Source organism: Acipenser ruthenus, chromosome 6, assembly GCF_902713425.1.
Source record: "Acipenser ruthenus chromosome 6, fAciRut3.2 maternal haplotype, whole genome shotgun sequence".
NCBI lineage: Eukaryota > Metazoa > Chordata > Actinopteri > Acipenseriformes > Acipenseridae > Acipenser > Acipenser ruthenus.
In genome coordinates, this window is record NC_081194.1 from 27,630,868 (window position 1) to 27,654,403 (window position 23,536).

The 23,536-nt window shown below is 42.0% G+C and overlaps 1 protein-coding gene across 1 annotated transcript; it reads right to left on the reverse strand.

Moving 5' to 3' along the window:
* Nucleotides 1–1,487: 1,487 nt before the first annotated feature.
* On the reverse strand, nt 1,488–23,536 carry LOC117410439 (required for drug-induced death protein 1-like). Its single transcript, XM_034016985.3, has 2 exons — nt 23,133–23,536; nt 1,488–3,574 (listed from the first exon to the last, which is right to left on the reverse strand). The coding sequence occupies exons 1-2, from the start codon at nt 23,493–23,495 to the stop codon at nt 3,455–3,457; spliced, it is 483 nt and encodes a 160-aa protein (XP_033872876.2). The 5' UTR covers nt 23,496–23,536; the 3' UTR covers nt 1,488–3,454.

Sequence of the window (23,536 nt, forward strand, 5' to 3'; positions counted from 1 at the left end):
TTATGAGCATCAGCAATTTACTCAAAGCCTCCACTAGTGTTTTCTTCTATTATAACAACCTTGACCTGCATAAAGAAGGAAAAACATTGAGTGAAATAGCTCGCATCACTTGATTTTCAAGGTGTGGTATCAGAAGCAAAATCAACAAGTACAGAGAAACATTATCTGTAATTAACAAACCCAGGACTGGAAGACCCAAAAAGCTGTCTAACAAGGATGAGCAATACTTGAAGATAATATCCTTAAGGAATAGAAAGAAGACAAGCGTTGAATTGACACCAGAACTGGCAGAAGGCACAGGTGTCTTTGTCCATCAAATCAACAGTATGAAGGTCACTCTTGAAATCAGGACTTAAAGGATGTGTTGCAGTAACAATACCTCTGTTAAGAAATGTGAACAAGACTAAAAGGCTAAAAAATGCACACGAACACAGAAAATGGACTATGAAACAATGGTCAAAGGTGCTTTGGACTGTTGATGGATTCTTTATGCAAGTCAAGGTTGTTATAATAGTAGAAAACACTAGCGGAGGCTTTGAGTAAAGTGTTGACTCTCATAATGCATCAGAGTAGAAAAATGCAACATGTCTAAGACTTGCACAGCAGTGTATGTAAATAAATAAATAAACAAAATTAATTCAAAAGTTGTGCATGCTGATGCACTGGGGAGGCCAAATCAAGGCTGATCTAATTAATACAGATTTAAAGTTAGAAGTAAAAATGATGTCACAATATATAGAATACCATTACATCATGTAAGAATAAATCATGGATTTGAATATAAACAATAACAAGTAGTTGTGTGTGTATATATATATGTGTGTAAAAAAAAAGTGTTAATATATATATATATATATATATATATATATATATATATATATATATATATATATGTGTGTGTGTGTGTGTAAAAAAAAGCGTTAATATCTAACTAAATATTAAATCTCTTAACAAGATTTAACAATTAGCTAAATATTTAACTAAATCTTAAATCTCTTAACAAGATTTAACATTTAGCTAAATATTAAACTGGCCAGCTAAATCTGGAGTTTGTATGCAAATGAGCTCCACCCACTTTGTGCTTTCACGTGATTTGATTGGCTCTTGTAATGCCAATCGGGAAATATGCAAATTTCAGCATTACAATAGCTCATTTGCAACAAACTCCAGATTTAGCTGGCCATTTATATATTTAGCTAAATGTTAAATCTTGTAACTAGATTTATAAACTATATCTGAATGTACACATTTAAAAAATATATTTATTTATTTTCACAACATTTATAAATCTGGGGAAAAATACAAGATTTAACTTAAATCTGGAAAAAAAGACATGTTAAAATATTAACGCTTTTTTTACATATGGCACCCCATATATATATATATATATATGGGGTGCCATATATATATATATATATATATATATATATATATATATATATATATATATATATATATTATATATATATATATATACAGTGCCCTCCATAAGTATTGGGACAGTGAAGTCAAAATTGCCACTCACGAAATATGAAAATACGATTAAAAGATGAATATGAGGTAAAAGTACAAAATGTCACCTTTTATTCCTGGCTGTTTCAACACATATATGTTTTACCAACTAAGAATAACAGCACTTTCAGAGTTCCATTCCCCATTTTATGTGAGCATATTGGGACATGGCTCACAGGTGTTTCTAACTGATCAGGTGTTTCCTGTTGCATTGATTGTTCACACATAAAAGAGCTGTGAATGTGTAGTCTCAGTTCTATCCTTTGCTTTTGCCTTTGAAGTCTGCGTTTGGTGTCAGTAGGCATAATCCAACATGAAGACTAGGGAGCTGTCTATGAAAGATAAGCAAGTGATTTGGATGCTAAAAGAAAAGAGGAACTCAATTAAAACCATAGCACAAAAGTTGGGCATAGCCAAATCAACAGTTTGGAATGTCCTGAAAAAGAAAGAAACCACTAGTGTCTTCAGCAATCAGCAACGACCAGGTCGGCCAAGGGAAACAACAGCAGTTGATGACAGAAAAATGACTAGAGCTGTGAAAAACAACCCTAAAATAAGTGTCAGTGAAATCACCAACAACCTCCAGAATGCTGGGGTGAAAGTGTCACAATCTACTGTTCACAGAAGACTTCAGCAGCAGAATTACAAAGGCTACACTGCAAGATGCAAACCTCTGATCAGCACCAAAAACAGAAAGGCCAGATTAGAATTTGCTAAAAAGCACAGAGATGGGCCAGTAGAGTTTTGGAACAGAGTTTTATGGACAGATGAGACGAAGATTAACCTTTATCAAAGTGATGGGAAGGCAAAAGTGTGGAGAAAAAAAGAACTGCAGATGATCCAAAGCATACCACCTCATCTGTGAAGCATGGTGGAGGTAGTGTCATGGCATGGGCATGCATGACTGCCTCTGGAACAGGCGCACTCATCTTTATTGATGATGTAACGAATGACGGCAGCAGCAGAATGACTTCAGAAGTGTACAGAAGCATCTTGGCTACCAATGTACAAGAAAATGCCACCAGACTCATTGGGCGGCGCTTCACAATGCAACTGGACAATGACCCAAAACACACTGCCAACACAACCAAGGAGTTCATCAGGGGAAAAAAGTGGAAAGTTTTAGACTGGCCAAGCCAATCTCCTGATTTAAATCCGATTGAACATGCATTTCACTTGCGGAAGAGGAGACTGAAGTCAGAAACTCCCCAAAACAAGCAACAGCTGAAAATGGCTGCAGTAAAGGCTTGGCAAAGCATCTCAAAGGACGATACCAAGAGTTTTGTGATGTCAATGGGTCACAGACTCGCTGCTGTTATTGCATGCAAGGGATTTGCGACTAAATATTAGCTTTTATAATTCTTATATAAGCTTAAAGTTGAATTGTCCCAATACTTATGCTCACATAAAATGGGGGGATGGAACTCTAAAAGTGCTGTTATTCTTAATCAAATTTTCATATTGCTTGAGTGTACAACAGATATAGCCATTTTGACTGCACTGTCCCAATACTTATGGAGGGCACTGTATATATATATATATATATATATATATATATATATATATATATATATATATATATATATATATATATACTGTTCAATATGATTTCCATTTGCTTCAATTACAGCATCCATTTTTAGGAGAATGCCGTAATGATCATCACTGTAATGGACTGTAGTGCTTTACATTTGATTTATTCTAGACATTGGTGTAATAAAAAGTTGATTTTGAAAAGGTTATGGACACCTAATGACACCTAACGCTTAAATTAATAATAATTTATATCACAAGTTCATTTTCAGCAGAAATTACTTGAATTTATGATAACAACTAAAAGTTGGGCCTTAGGGCTATCAGTAAACCTGACCAATACATCTTAGAGAGACCCAGAGAACACAAGTGATGGTGCTTGTCTTCTCTGTCAGCTTTGGAAACTTGGTCAGTTTCTGGCTGCAACAACAGTAGCAACCACAGACAAAGATGCAGTGTAGCCAGCCGCGAATCCTTGAAGTCCCACCACCAAACAGCGCCATCCAAACTGCAGAGCCTTGCTGGCATTCTGTGAACAGTGGGAATAACAATATCACTTGTAAGCAAAACGCCAATAAAAAGGGACAATTCAAGGATGGACAGAAGGTGACATTTCATACTTCTTGAAGGGGTGGGGAAGCAAATTATAATGGATAATTTATTGCTGCACTATAAAGATAATAAATAAAGTTTTGAAACACACATTACTTTATCTAAGTTCACTTTGACCCCATATCGACATGACATTGATATCTAACCTTGTTCTTCAAACACTGCAGTCACTCCAAAGGGTTGGCATGTGACCAGCTAATGTCTTCAATCAGATCACATCTCTTTTTATTAATTGTGGTACTTGTGAATTTAAGGCTGATGAAAGGTGAGGAACAATGACTCATTCAAACTGTATTTTCTCAATAAACTACAGTTAGCACTAAACTCAGAAGATATTATGAACACAAACAACGTTTGCATAACTAATCACCATCACATTAAGGCTGTTTTGGACACTTTTACATGTGAAATATGTGATTATTAATAATAATATAGTACTGTGAAAAGTAGCTGTTGTGCACAAAATCTCTGCATGTAAACACAGTCTGTGCAGTCCTTACCACTGAACACAACTTTCTTTTCTGGGCACAAGGAATTTAGACAAATGTAATCTTTCTAAAACACATAGAGGTTAAGAACTTCAACTTTACAATAGTGGTGAGAGAGCAACCCAGTGGTTTTAAACTGCAGTCTGCTTTCCAGTTGAAATAAAACATCACCACCCCTGAGAATTTAGATTACTATTTTCCTGTTTTTAAAAATTAGCTCAACCACTGTACAACTAACTGCTTATTAGCACATAATGTGTAATTCTCAGGAATCTACTGTTATAGTTAACCAGGATTTATGATCAAAATAAGAAACACATATTTATTGGACGGCCTACTGGTATATATAAATGTAAGACAATTGAAGTTAGTGCTGTTTAGGGAATGCCGCCTTAGTTTACAGCAGTTCACATGTCAGAGCATTTGGAAACCACTCATTGTTTGGCAGCCCAACATTTTCATGAATCACAGGAGCATAAGCAGAAATGGATAAATAAGTACTTTACATGTGGTGTTAATGCAGTAAGTATACTTCACTGAAACATTATTCCAGTATTTGAACTGATAGGCTACTACATTACTTTGGAAAAATAACCACAGTAAGCCACATTAAACAATCATCTCATTATGTTACTTTAACCATTTGAATTGCTCATCCCATTACTACAAAGTATGTATTAGCAGATTAATAAACAGAATGCATTTATCTAACCCTTACATCCCTGTGAATACCCATAACAGGATTTTAAAAGGACGTTTTTTTTCAATATTATTTCAGAGAACTCATAAGTATAAATCCTTTATTTATTGGTTTTAATTTACCGGCACACTTTTACGCAAATCATTTGTTAAAAAAATGTATTAAATTTCCTTGATATCTGGATTTCACCGGGCACAAATGATCAATTCGTCAACAGAAGGGAAGATAATGGATTTCCTGTTTCTGTCACTGATTGCTGAACAGTATAGTTAATATAACAATTTATTGGAATCTGGGCATTTGATAGGTTATGTTACATATATAAGCTGTGTTTTCTTTAAAATTTGTATTGGTTTTGTTTTGTTCTTTGAATATAATGGAAAAAAAGGTTGTTCATAAGGAGCCCATAAGTGTTACTTATGTTTGCATGAAAGACAAAAAAAATCCATTCTGAGTCCTTGTGCATTACATTTTGTTTATTTAGCAGACGCCTTTATCCAAGGCGACTTACAGAGACTAGGGTGTATGAACTCTGCATCAGCTGCAGAGTCACTTACAACTACAGGTACGTCTCACCCGAAAGACGGAGCACAAGGAGGTAAAGTGACTTGCTCAGGGTCACACAATGAGTCAGTGGCTGAGGTGGGATTTGAACATGGGACTTCCAGGTTACAAGCCCTTTTCTTTAACCACTGGACCACACAGCCTCCATTTTGCTGTTAATCTTAAGCATTGTCAGGGTCCGCCTAATGTTAGTCCCTCACCATGCGTTGCAATCAGGGAGAGTTGGGACACCAGGTGGATGTTGCTGCGTGTGATCTCTTAAAGAAATACTTTTTGAGTTTGTTGGTGCAACCATTTTTTCTAAAACAGCAAGTCTCGAGGTAAGTTTTTTCTTTAAACGCATCAATTTCTAGAATGGTCACAAATGTCCCTCATAATTAGGGGTATTTTCTAATTATCCAGCATTGAATGTGTTGATTCCTTAATTATTTTTTGGATCATCATCTGGAGGTTTAGGACTGAGTTGCAGGTTAGTTCGGTCATTTTAATTCTCCTGTGAATTTCACAGGGCCCTATTTTTGATGGATATGGTGGCAACATAATGTTGCTTTAATCCATGGCCCAAATCTTTGTTCTAGCCACGTTGTTAATTGTTTATTTGAACCAATTAAACTTCCATCTACTTCATTATTCATGTTAAACCTGGTGTACAATGGCTCATCAGAGGCTCGTTTCTATATACCAATACAATGTCGTATGAGGCAAGTTGTTGGGAGCAGAACATACGATAGAAGTAGCACCATTGCCGGTGTCACAAAAAAAATGGTTCCCCATGAAATACGGCTCCCCCGGACTATTTTTCATAGATCACCCTATGAAAAATGGTCCCTGCTAGTAGTCATAGTAGTACTGTTGTTGTTCACATTAAACTTTAAATAACCAGTAGAACCTGCGTCAATATTTGACATAGCTGTTATATTGCATTACTTTATCCATAGAAATTCAGCATTAAAATTACTTATTTTTAACAAAATTGTGTTTTTTCTATGACAGTAATGTTATCAATTATATTACGGGGAGGGGGGGAGGGTTGGCAACGAAACACAGGTATGACTGTATGACCTTTTCTGTTGTAAAAGCAGCCATTAACTGAACTTTATGCAAGCACACTCTGCCTCTTGCATTTTGTGATAATCCTGTATTACAAAATGCATCAATTAGCCGATTACATTTACATTGACATATCAATACCTGTCAAACCATCTTTCTGTTTCAGCCCTTTTCTACATTTTAAACCCAAATATTTAGTGTATTTTTTTTATATATATGCATGCTTAAAATGTAATTCATCCTGCAAAGCTATATATTTAATTTCAATCTATGAAAAATAGACTGGGGAAACCATTTTTCATACAGGGACCCAAATTTCGCATGACACCGGCACTAGAATTTACTGGGCCCTGGTGCAAGACTGTGAAGTAGACTCCCCGCCCTCGCCCCATCCCAAAAAAAGAAAAATAGGTGAAGCACAAACTAAAGAAAACCTTAAGAAAATAAATACATCAGCAGCAAAATCTGAATCTTTTTTTCCCAACAAACCATACTCTAACATTATTTTAGGATGACTGAACAAGACAGTAATCAATCAACTAACCGTATATACCAAATATTTTAATAATCAATTATGTAACAAGATTAATTAATTTGATTAATAACTTGATTTACTTAATATTGAAAAATATATTAATAGTTTCAAGTTAGTCACAAAATGTATTAATCATAGGCACCAACTGGATTTTTAAATTAATGTTATCAAGTGCAAAAGTTTGTATGAAAAAGTTTCTATAAAAAAAAAAAAAAACACGTCTGCATCATAAACATAATTCTTAAATTAATTTACGTCTGCATCATAAACATAAACTTAAATTAATTTACCAGAAATGCATGTCATTTTTTCTAAATACTGAATTTTTACCATCCGTTACTTAAGTCAGAAGTTCGTGAGGCGGACAGACTCAGACACGTTGCTTGTTCGATGTGGAAATGGAACAGGTTTAGCCATTTATTTCCATTTCTGTTCTAGCATCATGGCTGTTTGTGCATTGTGATGATTTTTTTTTTAGACAGTAAGTTCCAAGCAGTAGTTATATCGTAGGTAAGAAACATTAATATTATGGGTCAAATATATTTTTAAAAAAAATCTCACTATACAGTAATAAGCTACGTTTATTGTATTTTGCCAGTATTGCATTTACAGTTGTAATTTACCAAGAATAGAATGAATTAGCAGTACAGCTACGGCCAAAAGTTTTGCATCTCCCTATATAATTAAATAATGTTGCTTCATAGAGTCCAATGAAGCCTGCTGAGTAATGCGTTAATATATTGAATTACATACTGTTTGTAGTTCCCTTTCAGTTCGAAGATGACCGCCAAATTGAATACTTTTGGTATATGCCTGCTTGTCAGGTATTCGCTGAGCATTTTATATCAAAGCTGCTGATAGGCCCCTCTGCAGAGTGACGTCCTTGGTCCCGCCTCACAGAGGTAATAAATAGTCACTGAGCGGAGAATCAGTCTCTTTTGCCTTTCACAGACAGGTAGGTAAAGTGGTGAGTATCACTCAAACCCTTTTTCCAGTTGTGATTGACTGTTTAGAGCTCCTTCTTCGAGTTTATGTGAGTTCCCTTGCAATTAATTGCTGGAAGTAGGCTTGTCACTCCCCAGGAATCAAACTCGGCAACTGAAGGCTGAACTAACGCATATGCAACTGCAATTGTAGCCTGCTTTCTAACCGCTGCAGCTTGCTGCACGCTCCTTCTGTTTTTTCCTCTGCTCTTTGCAGCTGTAAAAAAAAAAAAAGAGAGACGGGAGACACAACCCTCCAGCGAGTCCAGCCTCGCTCTGCAGCAGCTAATGACTCGAGGGCTCTAGACGACCTCAGTACGCCCACTCGGTGTGTGCGGCCTAGTGCCCCTACAGGCCACCAATTACTATTGCTTTTACTGTTACAGTAACAAAAAAAAAAAAAAAACAACCTCGGTGCTTTGGCATCCTCAGTACCTCGAGGGCTACACACCTCGGCGTCTCGACGCCTCGAGGTTTTTCAAGCCTGTGTAGCGGTGCCTTCGGTGACATGCTGCCCCAGAGCCTCGGTACCTCAGCGCTTCGATGCCCTTGGTGCCTCGAGGTCTCCACCCCACGGCGCTTTGGGGGTCTCAGGCCCCTGTGCTCCATAGCCTCTGTGCCTCGGTGCTTCAACACCCTCGGCACCTTGACGACTGTACGCCTCAGTGCGTCGAGGTCGTTGTAGTCTCAGTACCCCCGAGACCCTCGGGCCACTGGTGCTGCATAACCTCGGTACTGCGGTGCTTCAACACGCTCAGTGGCTACAGGACTCGCTGCTTCAGCTCCAGCGACGTTTCACCAGCACACTCAATCCCCTGGGGGGAGGGGTGGGGGTTTGGTGTCTTTGGTGTTATACAGCCTTGATGCCTCGGTGCTTCAGCTCCGTTGACGTTCCAGAGCTACACACCTCGACTGAAATGTTGAATTTCCACCCGTCCACATCCTGCAGGCAGAAATTGCCTCCACAGGAAAAACACACTCTGTGTGCGAGGTGCCTGGGGGTATTGAGCATTGAGCACGCATCTGCTGCCTTGGCAGACAGGTCATCCTGCTCCTTTTGCGCCGGGTCCAAGGAGAGCACCTTACAAAAAAGACTGCCGCTTTTCTCGGACGAGAACCCTGCAGCCAGCCTAGGAGAGCCATCGTCGGCCTTGGGATCCCAGTTCTCCCCTCCCCACCCTTCAAGCCCTGCGCAAAGTATTCCTTCTGCGCAGGCTTCACAGCGCCACCGCAATTGCTCGAGGGGAAGAAAGAGAGCTAGAAACGCGGACCAGGCGAGGGATATAGCCGAGTTAAAGAGCCAAATGTCTAAGATACTCGAGCACTTAAGCAGGCAGCAGGTCCCCCCTGCGCCTGCCCCAGCTCCACCAGCGCCTGCCCCTAGAGCATACCCTGGCTTCACCGGTGATTGCTACAGAGGTTGAGCAACAGGGCGTGGTGATGAGCGAGGAGGAAAAGTATGCTGTCTCCCTAGCGGCTTCCTGGGATGAGGAGTCTTTCTTGCAAACGGAGACTCAGGACCCAGACCTGACTCAGGTAATGGCCCCCAGCTCCGAGCTCGTCTTGGAGCCTGAGATTCTAGCGCCCTCGAACTCGGTTCTGGCACTGATGGAAAGGGTCACCAACTTCCTCCAGGTACCCTGGAAGGCAAGTTCCGAGCAGCGTAGGTCTGTTTTCAGACCAGCGCAGACTTCGACCCCCCAGCCCTTTACGGCGTTCCCGGACTTCCTGGAGGAGGTAAAATCCTCTTAGCAACACCCGGCCTCAGTGTCCAGCATGTCCAAGAGCACAGCTGCACTTGCCTCCATGGAGGGAGCAGAAGCGGTAGGCCTCGCACACTTCTCCCTGGTGAACTCCACCATAGCGGCCCTACTGCGAGCCCCCCCAGTAGGAGATCTATCCAAGGATCCTGTATGCCCTAACGGCCAATGCAGGATTACAGAAGCCCATTTGAAAGAGGCTTATGCGGCTGAAGCACAGGTGACACGCCTTGAAACACAGGAGGCTTCTTGACGGCCTACCTTCCCGAGCGGCTAGCTTTAGAGCTACACGCAGTCTCTGGCACTTTATTGGAAATATCAGGGTTCCAAGGGCAAGCCCTAGGCAGAAGCCTGGCGGCTCAGTGGTGGCGCGCAGACAGCTCTGGCTGTCTCAGGTGAGGGTCCCGGATGCGGACAAGTCCGTCTTATTGGATGCGCCTATCTCCCCTGGTCATACTTTTGGACCAGTTGTAGAGGAGATCCGGCAACGCTCTCACAGAGAGTGAGAGGCGTCCCGACAATTGGCAGCGATGCTCCCCTCCCATGCCTCGGCATGGGGAAGGGGGAGACGATGGCGTCCGGCAGTTACCACAGTAACCCGGACTATCCCGATCCCTACGGCACCACGGGGTGACCTGAGGCACTGCCTCCAGGCCTCCACGGAAAGAAGCCAGCAACAAGCACAGGGGAACGCCGGACATGGGGCGCCAGCACCCAGGCAGCCTCCAACGCAGCCTCCGCAGCAGAGGCCCTGAAGGATTGCGGCTTCAGACCCACCCGTATGCACAACACCATCTGCACTACTGCTGCAATTGCACCTCAGACTCTTGGGTGCTTGCCACCGTACACACCGGCTGTGCACTGCAATTCCACTCTGGACCTCCTCCCTTTCGAGGGATCACGGTCACATCCATGAATGACCCTCTCCGGGTCTTGGCCCTCAAACAAGAGGTAGAAACACTTCTTCAAAAACAAGCCATCCATCTCATAGAACACACCTCTCAAAAAGAGGGGTTCTACTCAAGGTATTTCTTGGTGCAAAAGAAGGACGGCGGCCTTCATCCCATCCTAGACCTGAGGGAGAGGAGGTTCCAGATGGTCACACATCGCCACATCCTCCAGTCTGTCCGGCAGGGCAATTGGTTTATAACAGTGGACCTGAAGGACGCGTATTTTCACATTCCTATCCGTCCAGCGCACAGGAAATATCTCCGCTTCACCTTTCTGTGCTGCCATTCAGCCACTCCTTGCCCCCCACACGTTTTCAAAGTCCATGGATGCTACGCTGGTGGAGGCAAGCCCCTCACCTGAGAGAAGGTGTAAGGATAGGAGTTATTTACAACCATCAAGTGGTGACGACAGATGCATACAACTCTGGTTAGGGGGCGGTCTGGGCAGGCAGAGGAGTCCGCGGATGCTGGTCGGGTTGCTGGACATCCCTGCACATATATGCGCTAGAGCTGACAGCAGTCCACCTTGCGCTACAACATATTTTCCATGTGCTCTACAAGACGTACACAACCATGTCAGTGGTTGCGTACGTGAACCACCAGGGAGGGCTTCAGTCCCCGGGGTTACACCGCATAGCCTTTCGGCTACTGATCTGGGCACAGAGGCACCTACTGTCCCTCCGGGCTGTACATCTCCCGGGAGTGGTGAACTGGAAGGCAGACCTCCTTTCCAGGGAGGGTACTCACCTGTCAGAATGGCGACTGCACCCTCAGGTGCTACAGCGCATATGGGAATGCTTCGGGGAAGCCCAGGTTGACCTATTGCCCCCTTGTGGTTCTCCCTCCGCAGCTGCGGTGGTCCACCAGGTGTTGACACCCCAGCGCACGAATGGCCCAAAGCGCCTTTATACACTTTCCTGCCTATACCGCTGCTCCCTGCCTTCCTCAAGAAGGTCAGGAGAGAGGAAGTGACTGTTCTCCTGGTGGACCCCAGATGGCCCAGGAAAACCTGGTTTTTGAACCTCTGCAAGCTGCTGCAGGGCCAGCCCTGGGAAATCCTGCTGCGCATGGATCTCCTCAGCCAGGCGAAATGCACCCTCTGGCACCCAGAACCAGGCATACCCCAGCTGTGGGTCTGGACCCTGAACGGGACAATATATCCGCCCTAGGGCTCTCAGACGCAGTAGTTAGTACACTGCATAATGCTAGGGCTTCTTCCACAAGAGCGTTGTATGCCTATTAGTGGAAATATTTTCAAAACTGGTGCATGGCCGGAGGCCATAATCCTGTGTATTGCCCTATAGCAGTTATTTACAGTTTCTGCAAGATCTACTAGAGGAGGGTAAATCCCCCTCTACGTTGAAAGTGTACTAGCAGTCATATCTGCTTGCCATGTTCCCATCAGACTCAGTATCCCCGGGCGCTCATATTCTGGCGATCCATTTTCTAAAGGGTGGTCGGCGATTGTGACCTCCTATAAAGGACGTCCTCCCTGAATGGAGTCTAGATGTGGTACTCGAGGCTCTCACCAAGGGCCCGTTTGAGCCCATAGCGGGTCAGTGAGCTACAGGCACTGTCCGTGCACAGTTCCTGTATGCGAGTTTGCGCACGAACCCTGCTTTCCTCCCTAAGGTGATTACAGCATTTCACTTGAATCAATCAGTGGAAATGGAGGCTTTCCATCCCCCTCCCTTTGTGGAGGAGTCAGATAGGAGATTAAATTCCCTCTGCCCAGTTCGGGCATTGAGATGCTATGTGGATAGAATGAGAGAGCTGCGTCAGTCTGACCAGCTCTTCGCTAGTCATGGTGAACAGACCTGAGGTCAAGCCCTCTCTAAGCAGCGACTGTCCCATTCGATTGTGGACACGGTTTCGACTGCGTATACTAAGGCCGGCCTACCCCCACCTGGGAGGGTTGCCGCGCATGCAACCAGAGGTGTGGCTACATCATGGGCCCTCTTCAGAGGTGCCTCTTTGACCGATATATGTACTGTAGGTAGTTGGGCTACTCCGCACACATTTACCAGGTTCTACCGACTTAATGTAGTAGATCCCTCTATGCCTTGAGGTTGCATGCTCACACCACCAACACTAGATGGCGGTAGCGAGATGTCCCTCAGATGCTGTCCACTCTTTCTCCCCCACGACGGCTCTGGTATACTTTCCCAAAAGTATTCAATTTGGCGGGCATCTTCGAATTGAAAGGGAACAATAGGCTACAGATGTAACCTCGGTTCCCTGAAAGAGAAGATGACTGCCAACCTTGTGAGGCTGCATCACTCGCATTCACGGGTTCAATGCAAAAGAGACTGATTCTCCGCTCAGTGACTATTTATTACCTCGGTGAGGCGGAACCGAGGATGTCACTCGGAGGGGTATATCAACAGCTTTGATATAAAATGCTCAGCGAACACCTGACAAGCAGGCATATCCCAAAAGTATTCAATTTGGCGGTCATCTTAGAACTGAAAGGGAACCGGGGTTACATCCGTAACCTATCGTTCTCCATACTGACAACAATTTTAAAATGTGTTTGAAGTCCAACATGAAATACTGTACTGTACTATTATGGCTTCCGGTAGACTTTTACGATATCATTCTGTAGTTTAATTGATTACATGATGTTAAATAAAACATCTAAATTAAGTTAATCTATTTTTTTTTTAAATGTTGTCTCAATCCAAAAAAAAATATTTGTAGGTGATGCAAAACATTTGTCCATAGCTGTACCTGCGGGGCTCCGCTATGTTTCACTTTGTGGAACTGCTCCTCGAGGAGACCAGTGTAGGACGCCCAAAGCACTACACAGTATAAAACGCTCTAGTGTAGCCTAGTCTAGCATCAGAGGCCCTAGTATTTATAGTACTTGGATTAAAGGGGTATTGGAAAGCACCTATTGCATATTTTCTCACACAATCATTGAATAAAACCACTCAGGGCAATTTGGTTAAGCATGCACTGGAACTACTGGCAGAAATTAATATTAATGTTTGGGCCATAACCATGGATGGATTGTCCTCAAATATGTCCATGTGATTTCCATTACACGAGAGTAGATGTTAAAACTTCATGCTGATTTGAACTCGGCTCTCGCCAAGATAAGCACCAACTAAGACGTAGCTTTACAGTAAACTAATGTGATCCATATGTGTCTCCATCCATTTACGTTTCCTTCCATATGATGATGTAGATATCCTTCTGTCTGGTGTTAATGGCTGAAGTGTAATGCTGGCTCCAGGGATCAGCTTATTTTGCCTCCCTGGCGCATCAACACACACAACGCCTGCGATGCTGGCTCCGGGGATCAACCATAGTGCGGCCTCCCCAGCGCATCAGCATGACAACCGTCTGGATTGAGCTAAGTAGGGTACATCTCTGGGGTTTTCAAGTGGGCCCCTTCCATCCTCAGTGTTTCGTCGACTAGCCCACGACACCTCAAGAGGGCTCGACGGTGATTCTGGCGTCCCAGCATCACCCCCCTCCGTCCCCCACTCAACTCAGCCCAGCTTACTTACCTGTACATCAGCGTTTCTTTCTTTCTATTGTGCTTGAGATCCCCAGCCAGAATCTTTCCGTCTCAACCACAGCCAGTTGCTGCTCCTCTCTGCTGCTTCAGATAAGTTCTTCACTGTGCGACACAACTCTTGGCCACTGAATCCGACGTCTCTGAGAAACCGGGTTGTAGAGTGTGCCACAAATCCTCGACAACCCACTTCCACTGGGTAAACCCGGACTGTACATCCTTGCTGTTCCGCTTCAGTGGCTAGTTGAGCATACCGCAGTTTCATCCTCTCATACGCCTCATCTACAGCATCCTCCCATGGCACTGTTAACTCTAGCAGGTGAACAAGGCGTGCTGATCCAGACCACAAGACAATATCTGGTCGAAGGTTAGTGGTGGCAATCTCAGGTGGAAAAATAAGCCGTTGACCAACATCTGCCAGCATTTTCCAGTCTCTAGCAGCTTCCAGTTGTCCTGGGCGAGGATTGGTTTTAACACCTTTTCTTGGTGGTTGCTCTCCTGGGCGGAGGAATGTTGTCTTTTGTGTGTAATGTTTTGATGGAACAGGTGGCAACTTATTGGTCATGTTACGCTTGTCTTCCAATGCTAAGGCCAAACATTGCAGCACCTGGTCATGGCGCCAAGTAAACCGTCCTTGGCTAAGAGCCACCTTACATCCTGTCAAAATGTGCCTTAATGTTGCAGGTGATGAACACAAAGGACATGAGGGATCCTCTCCTACCCAGAGGTTTAGGTTCTGTGGTGATGGGAGAACATCATATGTTGACCTGATGAGGAAACTGATCCTGCTCTGTTCCATTGACCATAGGTCTTGCCAGCCAATCTTGCGTTGTTCCACACTCTCCCATCTCATCCATTCTCCCTGCTTGGCCTGGGAAATGGCCTTTATACACCTCATCCTCTCCTCCTGCTTTTGCACCTCGTTGACTACCAGCTTCCTCCTTTGAGCTGGGACTGCCTTGTGCCATGTAGGAGGAGCTGAACTGAAACCAAGACCCCCTCTTCCATGCTGAACTTGCCCCATGATATCACCAATTCGAAGGGCAGCCTTTGCATCTTCCACAGCTTTCTTTGCCGCCCACTTTCTTCCAGTTTTCAACACAGGTGCTGCCTCCCTTACGCATTTGTCGCGTGACTCTACTAATGTCATTTCCAGTCTGACCTTGGCGCACTTAAACTCCTCAGTTAGAGCAGAGACTGGTAGCTGCAGTATTCCTTTACCATAAAGTCCCACTCTGCTGAGGCAGCGTGGAACTCCCAACCATTTCCTGATGTATGAACTGATTAAAGCTTCCAGCTTCTCTACTGTTGTCAAAGAAACCTCGTACACAGTCAGTGGCCACAGCAACCTCGGCAGTAGACCAAACTGAAAGCACCAGAGTTTTAGTTTACCTGGTAGAGCGCAGCTGTCTATGCTCTTCAACCCTTCCACTGCTTGTTGTCTAACTTCTCCCACACGAACTGTGTCCTTTAGATCCCCATTGTACCATCTCCCAAGACTCTTCACTGGCTTCTCAGACACTGTTGGTATTGCCTCACCATTAATGAAGAATGTTTTATCTACTACTTTGCCTTTAATTATAGAGATGCTCCTTGATTTAGTGGGCTTGAATTGCATTCATGCCCATTCAATGTTATTGGTTAATTTGCCCAATAATCGATTAGTGCAGGCTACTGTTGTAGTCATGGTTGTCATGTCATCCATGTATGCTCGAATTGGTGGTAGTCGCATTCCAGAAGCCAAACGCTCTCCTCCTACTACCCATTTTGATGCCCTAATGATTACTTCCATTGCCATGGTAAAAGCCAGTGGAGAAATGGTGCATCCTGCTTCAGTGGCTAGTTGAGCATACCGCAGTTTCATCCTCTCATACGCCTCATCTACAGCATCCTCCCATGGCACTGTTAACTCTACCAGGTGAATAAGGCGTGCTGATCCAGACCACAAGACAATATCTGGTCGAAGGTTAGTGGTGGCAATCTCAGGTGGAAAAATAAGCCGTTGACCAACATCTGCCAGCATTTTCCAGTCTCTAGCAGCTTCCAGTTGTCCTGGGCGAGGATTGGTTTTAACACCTTTTCTTGGTGGTTGCTCTCCTGGGCGGAGGAATGTTGTCTTTTGTGTGTAATGTTTTGATGGAACAGGTGGCAACTTATTGGTCATGTTACGCTTGTCTTCCAATGCTAAGGCCAAACATTGCAGCACCTGGTCATGGCGCCAAGTAAACCGTCCTTGGCTAAGAGCCACCTTACATCCTGTCAAAATGTGCCTTAATGTTGCAGGTGATGAACACAAAGGACATGAGGGATCCTCTCCTACCCAGAGGTTTAGGTTCTGTGGTGATGGGAGAACATCATATGTTGACCTGATGAGGAAACTGATCCTGCTCTGTTCCATTGACCATAGGTCTTGCCAGCCAATCTTGCGTTGTTCCACACTCTCCCATCTCATCCATTCTCCCTGCTTGGCCTGGGAAATGGCCTTTATACACCTCATCCTCTCCTCCTGCTTTTGCACCTCGTTGACTACCAGCTTCCTCCTTTGAGCTGGGACTGCCTTGTGCCATGTAGGAGGAGCTGAACTGAAACCAAGACCCCCTCTTCCATGCTGAACTTGCCCCATGATATCACCAATTCGAAGGGCAGCCTTTGCATCTTCCACAGCTTTCTTTGCCGCCCACTTTCTTCCAGTTTTCAACACAGGTGCTGCCTCCCTTACGCATTTGTCGCGTGACTCTACTAATGTCATTTCCAGTCTGACCTTGGCGCACTTAAACTCCTCAGTTAGAGCAGAGACTGGTAGCTGCAGTATTCCTTTACCATAAAGTCCCACTCTGCTGAGGCAGCGTGGAACTCCCAACCATTTCCTGATGTATGAACTGATTAAAGCTTCCAGCTTCTCTACTGTTGTCAAAGAAACCTCGTACACAGTCAGTGGCCACAGCAACCTTGGCAGTAGACCAAACTGAAAGCACCAGAGTTTTAGTTTACCTGGTAGAGCGCAGCTGTCTATGCTCTTCAACCCTTCCACTGCTTGTTGTCTAACTTCTCCCACACGAACTGTGTCCTTTAGATCCCCGTCGTACCATCTCCCAAGACTCTTCACTGGCTTCTCAGACACTGTTGGTATTGCCTCACCATTAATGAAGAATGTTTTATCTACTACTTTGCCTTTAATTATAGAGATGCTCCTTGATTTAGTGGGCTTGAATTGCATTCATGCCCATTCAATGTTATTGGTTAATTTGCCCAATAATCGATTAGTGCAGGCTACTGTTGTAGTCATGGTTGTCATGTCATCCATGTATGCTCGAATTGGTGGTAGTCGCATTCCAGAAGCCAAACGCTCTCCTCCTACTACCCATTTTGATGCCCTAATGATTACTTCCATTGCCATGGTAAAAGCCAGTGGAGAAATGGTGCATCCTGCCATTATTCCAACCTCTAGGCATTGCCATGCAGTGCTGAATTCTGAAGTTGAAAAACTGAATTGCAAATCTCCAAAGTAGGCTTTCACTAAATTTGTTATTGTCATCGGTACACTGAAAAAATCAAATGCTGCCCAAAGTAGTTCATGTGGCACTGAACCATATGCATTAGCCAAATCCAGGAATGTCACATGGAGCTCCTGCCTCTCCTTTTTAGCTGATTGAATTTGTTGCCAGATCACATTGATGTGTTCTAAGCAACCTGGGAAACCTGGAATGCCCGCTTTTTGTATTGAAGTGTCAATGAAGCAGTTCTTTAATAGGTAAGCTGACAATCTCTGAGCAATAATGCTGAAGAAAATCTTGCCTTCTACGTTTAATAGGGAAATGGGACGAAACTGACTGATGCTTGTAGAATCTTTTTCTTTAGGTATAAAGACTCCACCTGCTCGGCGCCATGCTCTTGGTACAACCTGTTTTTCCCATGCCACTTTCATCAATTTCCACAGAATTTGTAGAACTCCTGAAGCACTCTTGTACACTCTGTACGGAACTCCATTAGGCCCTGGAGATGATGAAGCCCTTGCTTTTTTCACAGCTTGCTCTACTTCTTTCCACTTAGGTGCACAGTCCTCCATTTGGTATTCTGGTGGATTGATAGGTGGGATGTCTGAAGGAACTGACATAGGCTCCTGCCTTTTTGAATCTGTATGTGTTTCCTCCAAATATCTCTCCAGCTCAACCTTAGATGCTTTTAGTGTGCCATTCTTCTCACTGGTGAATAACTTCTTTACAAATTTGAATGGGTCTTTATAAAAGTTAGCTCTCGCACGCTCCTTCTTTTTGTAGCGTTTCCGTAGGCGCTCAGCTCTGCGCAATGTTGCAAGCTTATCTTTTATGACCCTTTGTAAGAGATTGAGTCCCTCCTTCTGACTTTGTTCTGCTCTTTTCCATTGGTTCCTCAGCTGTCTCCTTTCTCTAACTAAGCGTTCAATCTCCTGCTGCCGTCTAGACTTTCCAGGAATAGTTTGTACTTTTTCCTTCCTTTTTTCAACTCCAAACCTTTCACTTCCATATGCGTAGATGATGTCCCCAAATTTATCCAGCTTCTTTTCAACTGTTCCACTTAATCTTTCCAATGCAACGCAGAGATCTGTGTTTACTGTGTCCCATGCAGTTTTCTCACAAGCTCTTGGCCATTTAACTCCAGGCTTGTGCCCGTTGAGGTTCTTTTCTCTCTTATGCTGGTTTGTCTGACCGGGTTCACAAGGATCATTAGGTTCATCACTAACTGTGTCCATGCAAGTCCTCCTCACGTCAATGACAGGGGTGCTGATATCCTGCGAACTGTGGTTTGCTTCCTGTCGCTGGATTTCATTCGACTGACTTGACTGACTTCGTAAGAAGTACTGATCAATGCGAGGCCCTTGTCCCTTCTCCCTCAAGCATTTCATTCTCCCTTGATGAATCTTCAAACCCCTGACCGTTGTCGCCTTGCTCCAGCCGCAGACACAAACCTGGAGTTCCATGTCTTTGTTAACTGCAGATCTTGAACTAGAGTTGTAAAGAGTTGGGTTGTAGTTTTAACATGGATTGTCTGTAACTACATTTTTTTCTCACCCAACTATTGGAAAGAATGTTTATATTGTTTTGGACCCATGTCACATGTTGAAATTGGCAAGAAACTTGCTTCACTCACTAGGAACAACACATTCACCAAGTGGGCAAATTTATCCACGTTTTATTAGTAACCTGAATCAAATGCAAGAAGAAGCTGGCCTTAGGTTGGGCAACAAGTTGACTGCCAAACACATTAGCTACACAGCTCAAAAAATGAAGGTTAACCTTGCAGCACAGGTGTGTAGCAACTCTGTTGCTCAAGCTATTAGTTGCTTGAGTGAAGCTGGTCATCCTGAATTCAAAGGTGCCATGGCAACTGCTGAATTTCAGAATGAGCTACCCTGATTCAAAAAGTATAGCAGAAGTTCATTCAAAGGCAGTAAACTATACCCTGAGAAGCTTGTAGTCTACAGTGTCTATTTGAACAAAATATGCTTTTTTAAAGAATTTTTAATACTATAAATCAGGTGATGCTTTCCGATGCGTCTGCGAGTTAAAGACCGTGGAGAGGGGGTGTACTATCTCATGGGGTGCACTTTTTCATGCTACACCGGTTTTGGATAGCCCATACATGCTTTCCTATCTATAGTTAATAGCAATATTGACCGTATTTAATACCTGTGCAAAGTACCAAAAATGGTAGCTCGGATTTATGGGTGTACCTCGAAAAGGGAGGAAGTAAAGTCAAAAACATATCACGGTGCATGCAAATTTTGTGTGGGCATGCGTACTTTGTGTAGGTAGCTCCTCCTGAGTGGAAGCTCAGATTGTCAGAACACCGGCCCTGAGTAGCATTTCTATTTGATCACATTACCTGTCATAATCTTGTGAAACCAAATTATCTCTCATATTACCTGTCCTATAAATACAACAGATAGATCACAGTCACTCCTTAAACTTAAACTGCTCTCATTTGTGCTGTGTGTTTGAAATAGAGACATTTATAGCAGAGGAGCATCGGGTCATATTGTCATTCATTTCTACTTCTAACAGTGTTTCCTAACACAACCCACATTTTCTATAATATATTGTTTTTAAATGTGTCAGTTCTAACTGTTTTACTAATTATTTTGTTAAATATTAAATAAACATAAATAACTAAATCAATATTAGTCTATTTAACACAATAAACGGTTAAATTACACAGGAATTTATAATTATACATACAGTACAGGGTAAATGGGGTGTTACTGTAGAGATACCGGTAGGTCATTTAAGCCTGTAGTTTCTGTCTCTGATATAAATAATTTCACAAAAGTGATTTCCAAGCCCAGTCTAAATATCTGTTTCCCTTGTGTTGCATGGCTAAAGCACTTTCCGATATAAGGCATGTAGAATGGGGGTAGCTTTTAGATAGCCTACCTGTCGTAGTGAAACACAACACCGATTACAATTCAACTGGGTATATATATATATATATATATATATATATATATATGTGATAACCAGCTGTGCTTGAAAGGCCTATAGTAGTTGCACTTACAATCTTGCAACATATAAACGAGACCAAGGACCTGAATTCTGAATTTACCATGCCTGATGTAGATTACCATTTGATTGATATACTAGATCACATTTTCTTAAAGCCTTTTTTTCACTATGCTTGTCTACAAATTGTGATGGCTTCAGATAACATAAAATATATTTGTTTTTTTGTAGGGATGTTTTGTTTCTATGAAACTTGTTGGATTGATATGGTGGTCCACTATGAAAGGTGCTATATCAAATAAAGAGTGATTGATTGATTGATATGAAAATGTAATGCTGCTTGTTATGAAAAAGCATTGCCCTCAATCACTGAAAACAACTACCTATTAATAGGTCTACCTACCTATTAACAAAGCATACTCATTTGCTAACTGGCATATTTGCAGTGTTAGACAAACACAATTCTAGTTATTAAATTCAATTAAAAACAGGGAAGCTAACGTAATAGTTAATTATGACCAGTGAATGCTCACTGCACCATAGAAATTGAATTAATGACTACTATCATATGCATCAGCTTAGAGGTCCTTTCATTTCAAAAGCTTATGGCCTTAGTAAGAGGAAGGATTAGAATTCAGCTTTGATGTAAGCCACCTGCAGTGCATGAACACAATGAATCAATTAAATTAAAACAATGGAACAAATGCACTTTTTAGTTTACATCTTGATTTATTTAGACTGAAATAATGCTTTAAGTGAGATTAAAATATTATTAAGGTACAGCACACTACTGAAGGCATCAGCAGAAACATTTGTGAACTTGACTTTCTTATACCTGACTTAGTTTTTTATTCAGTTTTACCTTTGAGCAGTCCTCTATGCTTCTTACAAACGTTTACTGTGGTATAGAGCAGTACAAGCAAAGCATTGTGTAGTAAAGCATAGTAAAAAGTATTGTGAGATTACGGTAAAGTCTAAACAGCATAATACGTCCCAGAAGCGGTAAAGCATAGTAAATCATGGTTAACCATGGTAAAACATGGTAACTGCATAGTAGAAAATGTCACTATGCAAATATACCATGATAAACTTTGAAATAAAATTGTTTTTGGTTAACTTGTCAATAAATGTCCCACTTTCAGTCGTTAGTCATTCCTGTACAATACATTTTGTATACATTTTGGGGGACCACTGCATTGGTAATTAAAATCACTGGCATACATCTGAAGAGCACACAATTATATATTTAAGAACAACAAGATATTTAGTAAGCAAGCAGACAAGCCTTCATATACCCACAGATTCTGATAATCACGAATGTCCTAAACAAGTACATCACAATTGAATAAACATTAATCTAGATATACATAAAACGTACAGTACGTGTGACCTACAGACGACAGGGTGCATGCCTACGCTATACCCACAATTAATCATTTCCTTTTCAAAGTTCTGGTTAACTGTTCTCAGATATGTGTAAAAACATGTATACAGTAGCTGTGGACATCGTTACAGTACATCATAATGTTGCTTATGTTTAGTCACTCCTCTGGGTCATTAAATACAACAATAAGCTTCTGAGAAAAAAATATTTAGAGATAAAAAAAAGTACAGCCCAGATTGTAAATAAAAGAACAGTTGTTTTCAATAGTTTTAATACCAACATATTATATTTATAGTTTAGTTGTTTAACTTTTCACAGGACCAGATCTAACCCAGATGACATCTTGTGCCCTCTTTACTACCTTCAATACACTAAACTTCATCAACAGCAGGGCATTGTCTTTGTCAACATTCCAGTCTGTATGCCAGTTTACAAAGTATGAAATCCAGACATTTAAAACCTGTTTGATTTATTAAATAAAGTACCAGATTCCTAAAAATTAATAATTAGTTCATGTTAGTTTTATAAAATAAGAAACAAACAACTTATATTTTATTATATTAAATCAACAATTGTTTTGTTTGCTATTTTCCAAGATAATATATCACAGTAGGACAGACAGGAGTAAATGCTTTGAAAATATTGTGCAAGATGTATTGTTCTTCTTGGCTGTTTTTAATGAGGGTCTATGTTTAACCTTATGTTTCAAAACGCACTCTTAAATAAAGCAGTTATTACTAAATAATATAAATACTGTATATTTAATCAAGTTTAGGGGGATGTTCCCATATCTCCAACAGTTTACATTCAAGTATTGCTAACTTGCATGGAAACCTTTGAGTCTCCATTCTCTAAACGTAATACAATAACATTTTGCCCAACCCTCACCAGCTTACCAATTTCATTTTTGTAATTTTTTTTTTTCTTATTCAGGAATTCACTGAGACCCAGAAGTTTCACAACTGAAAGCATATTTGCTAAAATGTGTAGACCTACAAGCAAAGCAAAAAAATCCACCTGTTCTTGTTTATAAAGTATAAGAAAAAATGCCCTGCTAATTACCTTTCTATACTTTTTGTACTTCTGTTTCTTTTTGTTTCGCTTTTCTTCCTTGGTGTTTTCTTTATTCTCATCTTCTTCCAACAGAGGTTCGTATTTTTCAGGTAGGAAGGCAAAGTGAACCTCTTTTGAGGCACATTTTCCTTTTTCTTTTTTATTCTCCCCTTCTCCAGCTTCTTGGCACTCGTCGGTTGTGTATGGATTTACAACCTGTGTGCATTCCAACCTTCTCTTGTTCCTCTTTGACACTTTTTTCTTGTTTTCAGTATTATCAAAAGGCTCTTCAATATTCTCAATAATGTTTGCTTTGTCGTCCCAGTCCGATTTTTGTTTTAGCTTTGATTTAAGTTTCTTTCCCGTTGTCATTTTGCCCAACAGTCCAGAATGACTTCAGTAGCCTATGCGCC

What these genes read in the sequence shown, in the direction of transcription:
- LOC117410439 (XM_034016985.3), bottom strand. Translation starts at nt 23,495, where the DNA reads ATGACAACGGGAAAGAAACTTAAATCAAAGCTAAAACAAAAATCGGAC. An exon ending in AGTACAAAAAGTATAGAAAG is followed by an intron (nt 3,575 to 23,132) that starts GTAATTAGCAGG and finishes CACTGTTCACAG; the next exon opens with AATGCCAGCAAGGCTCTGCA.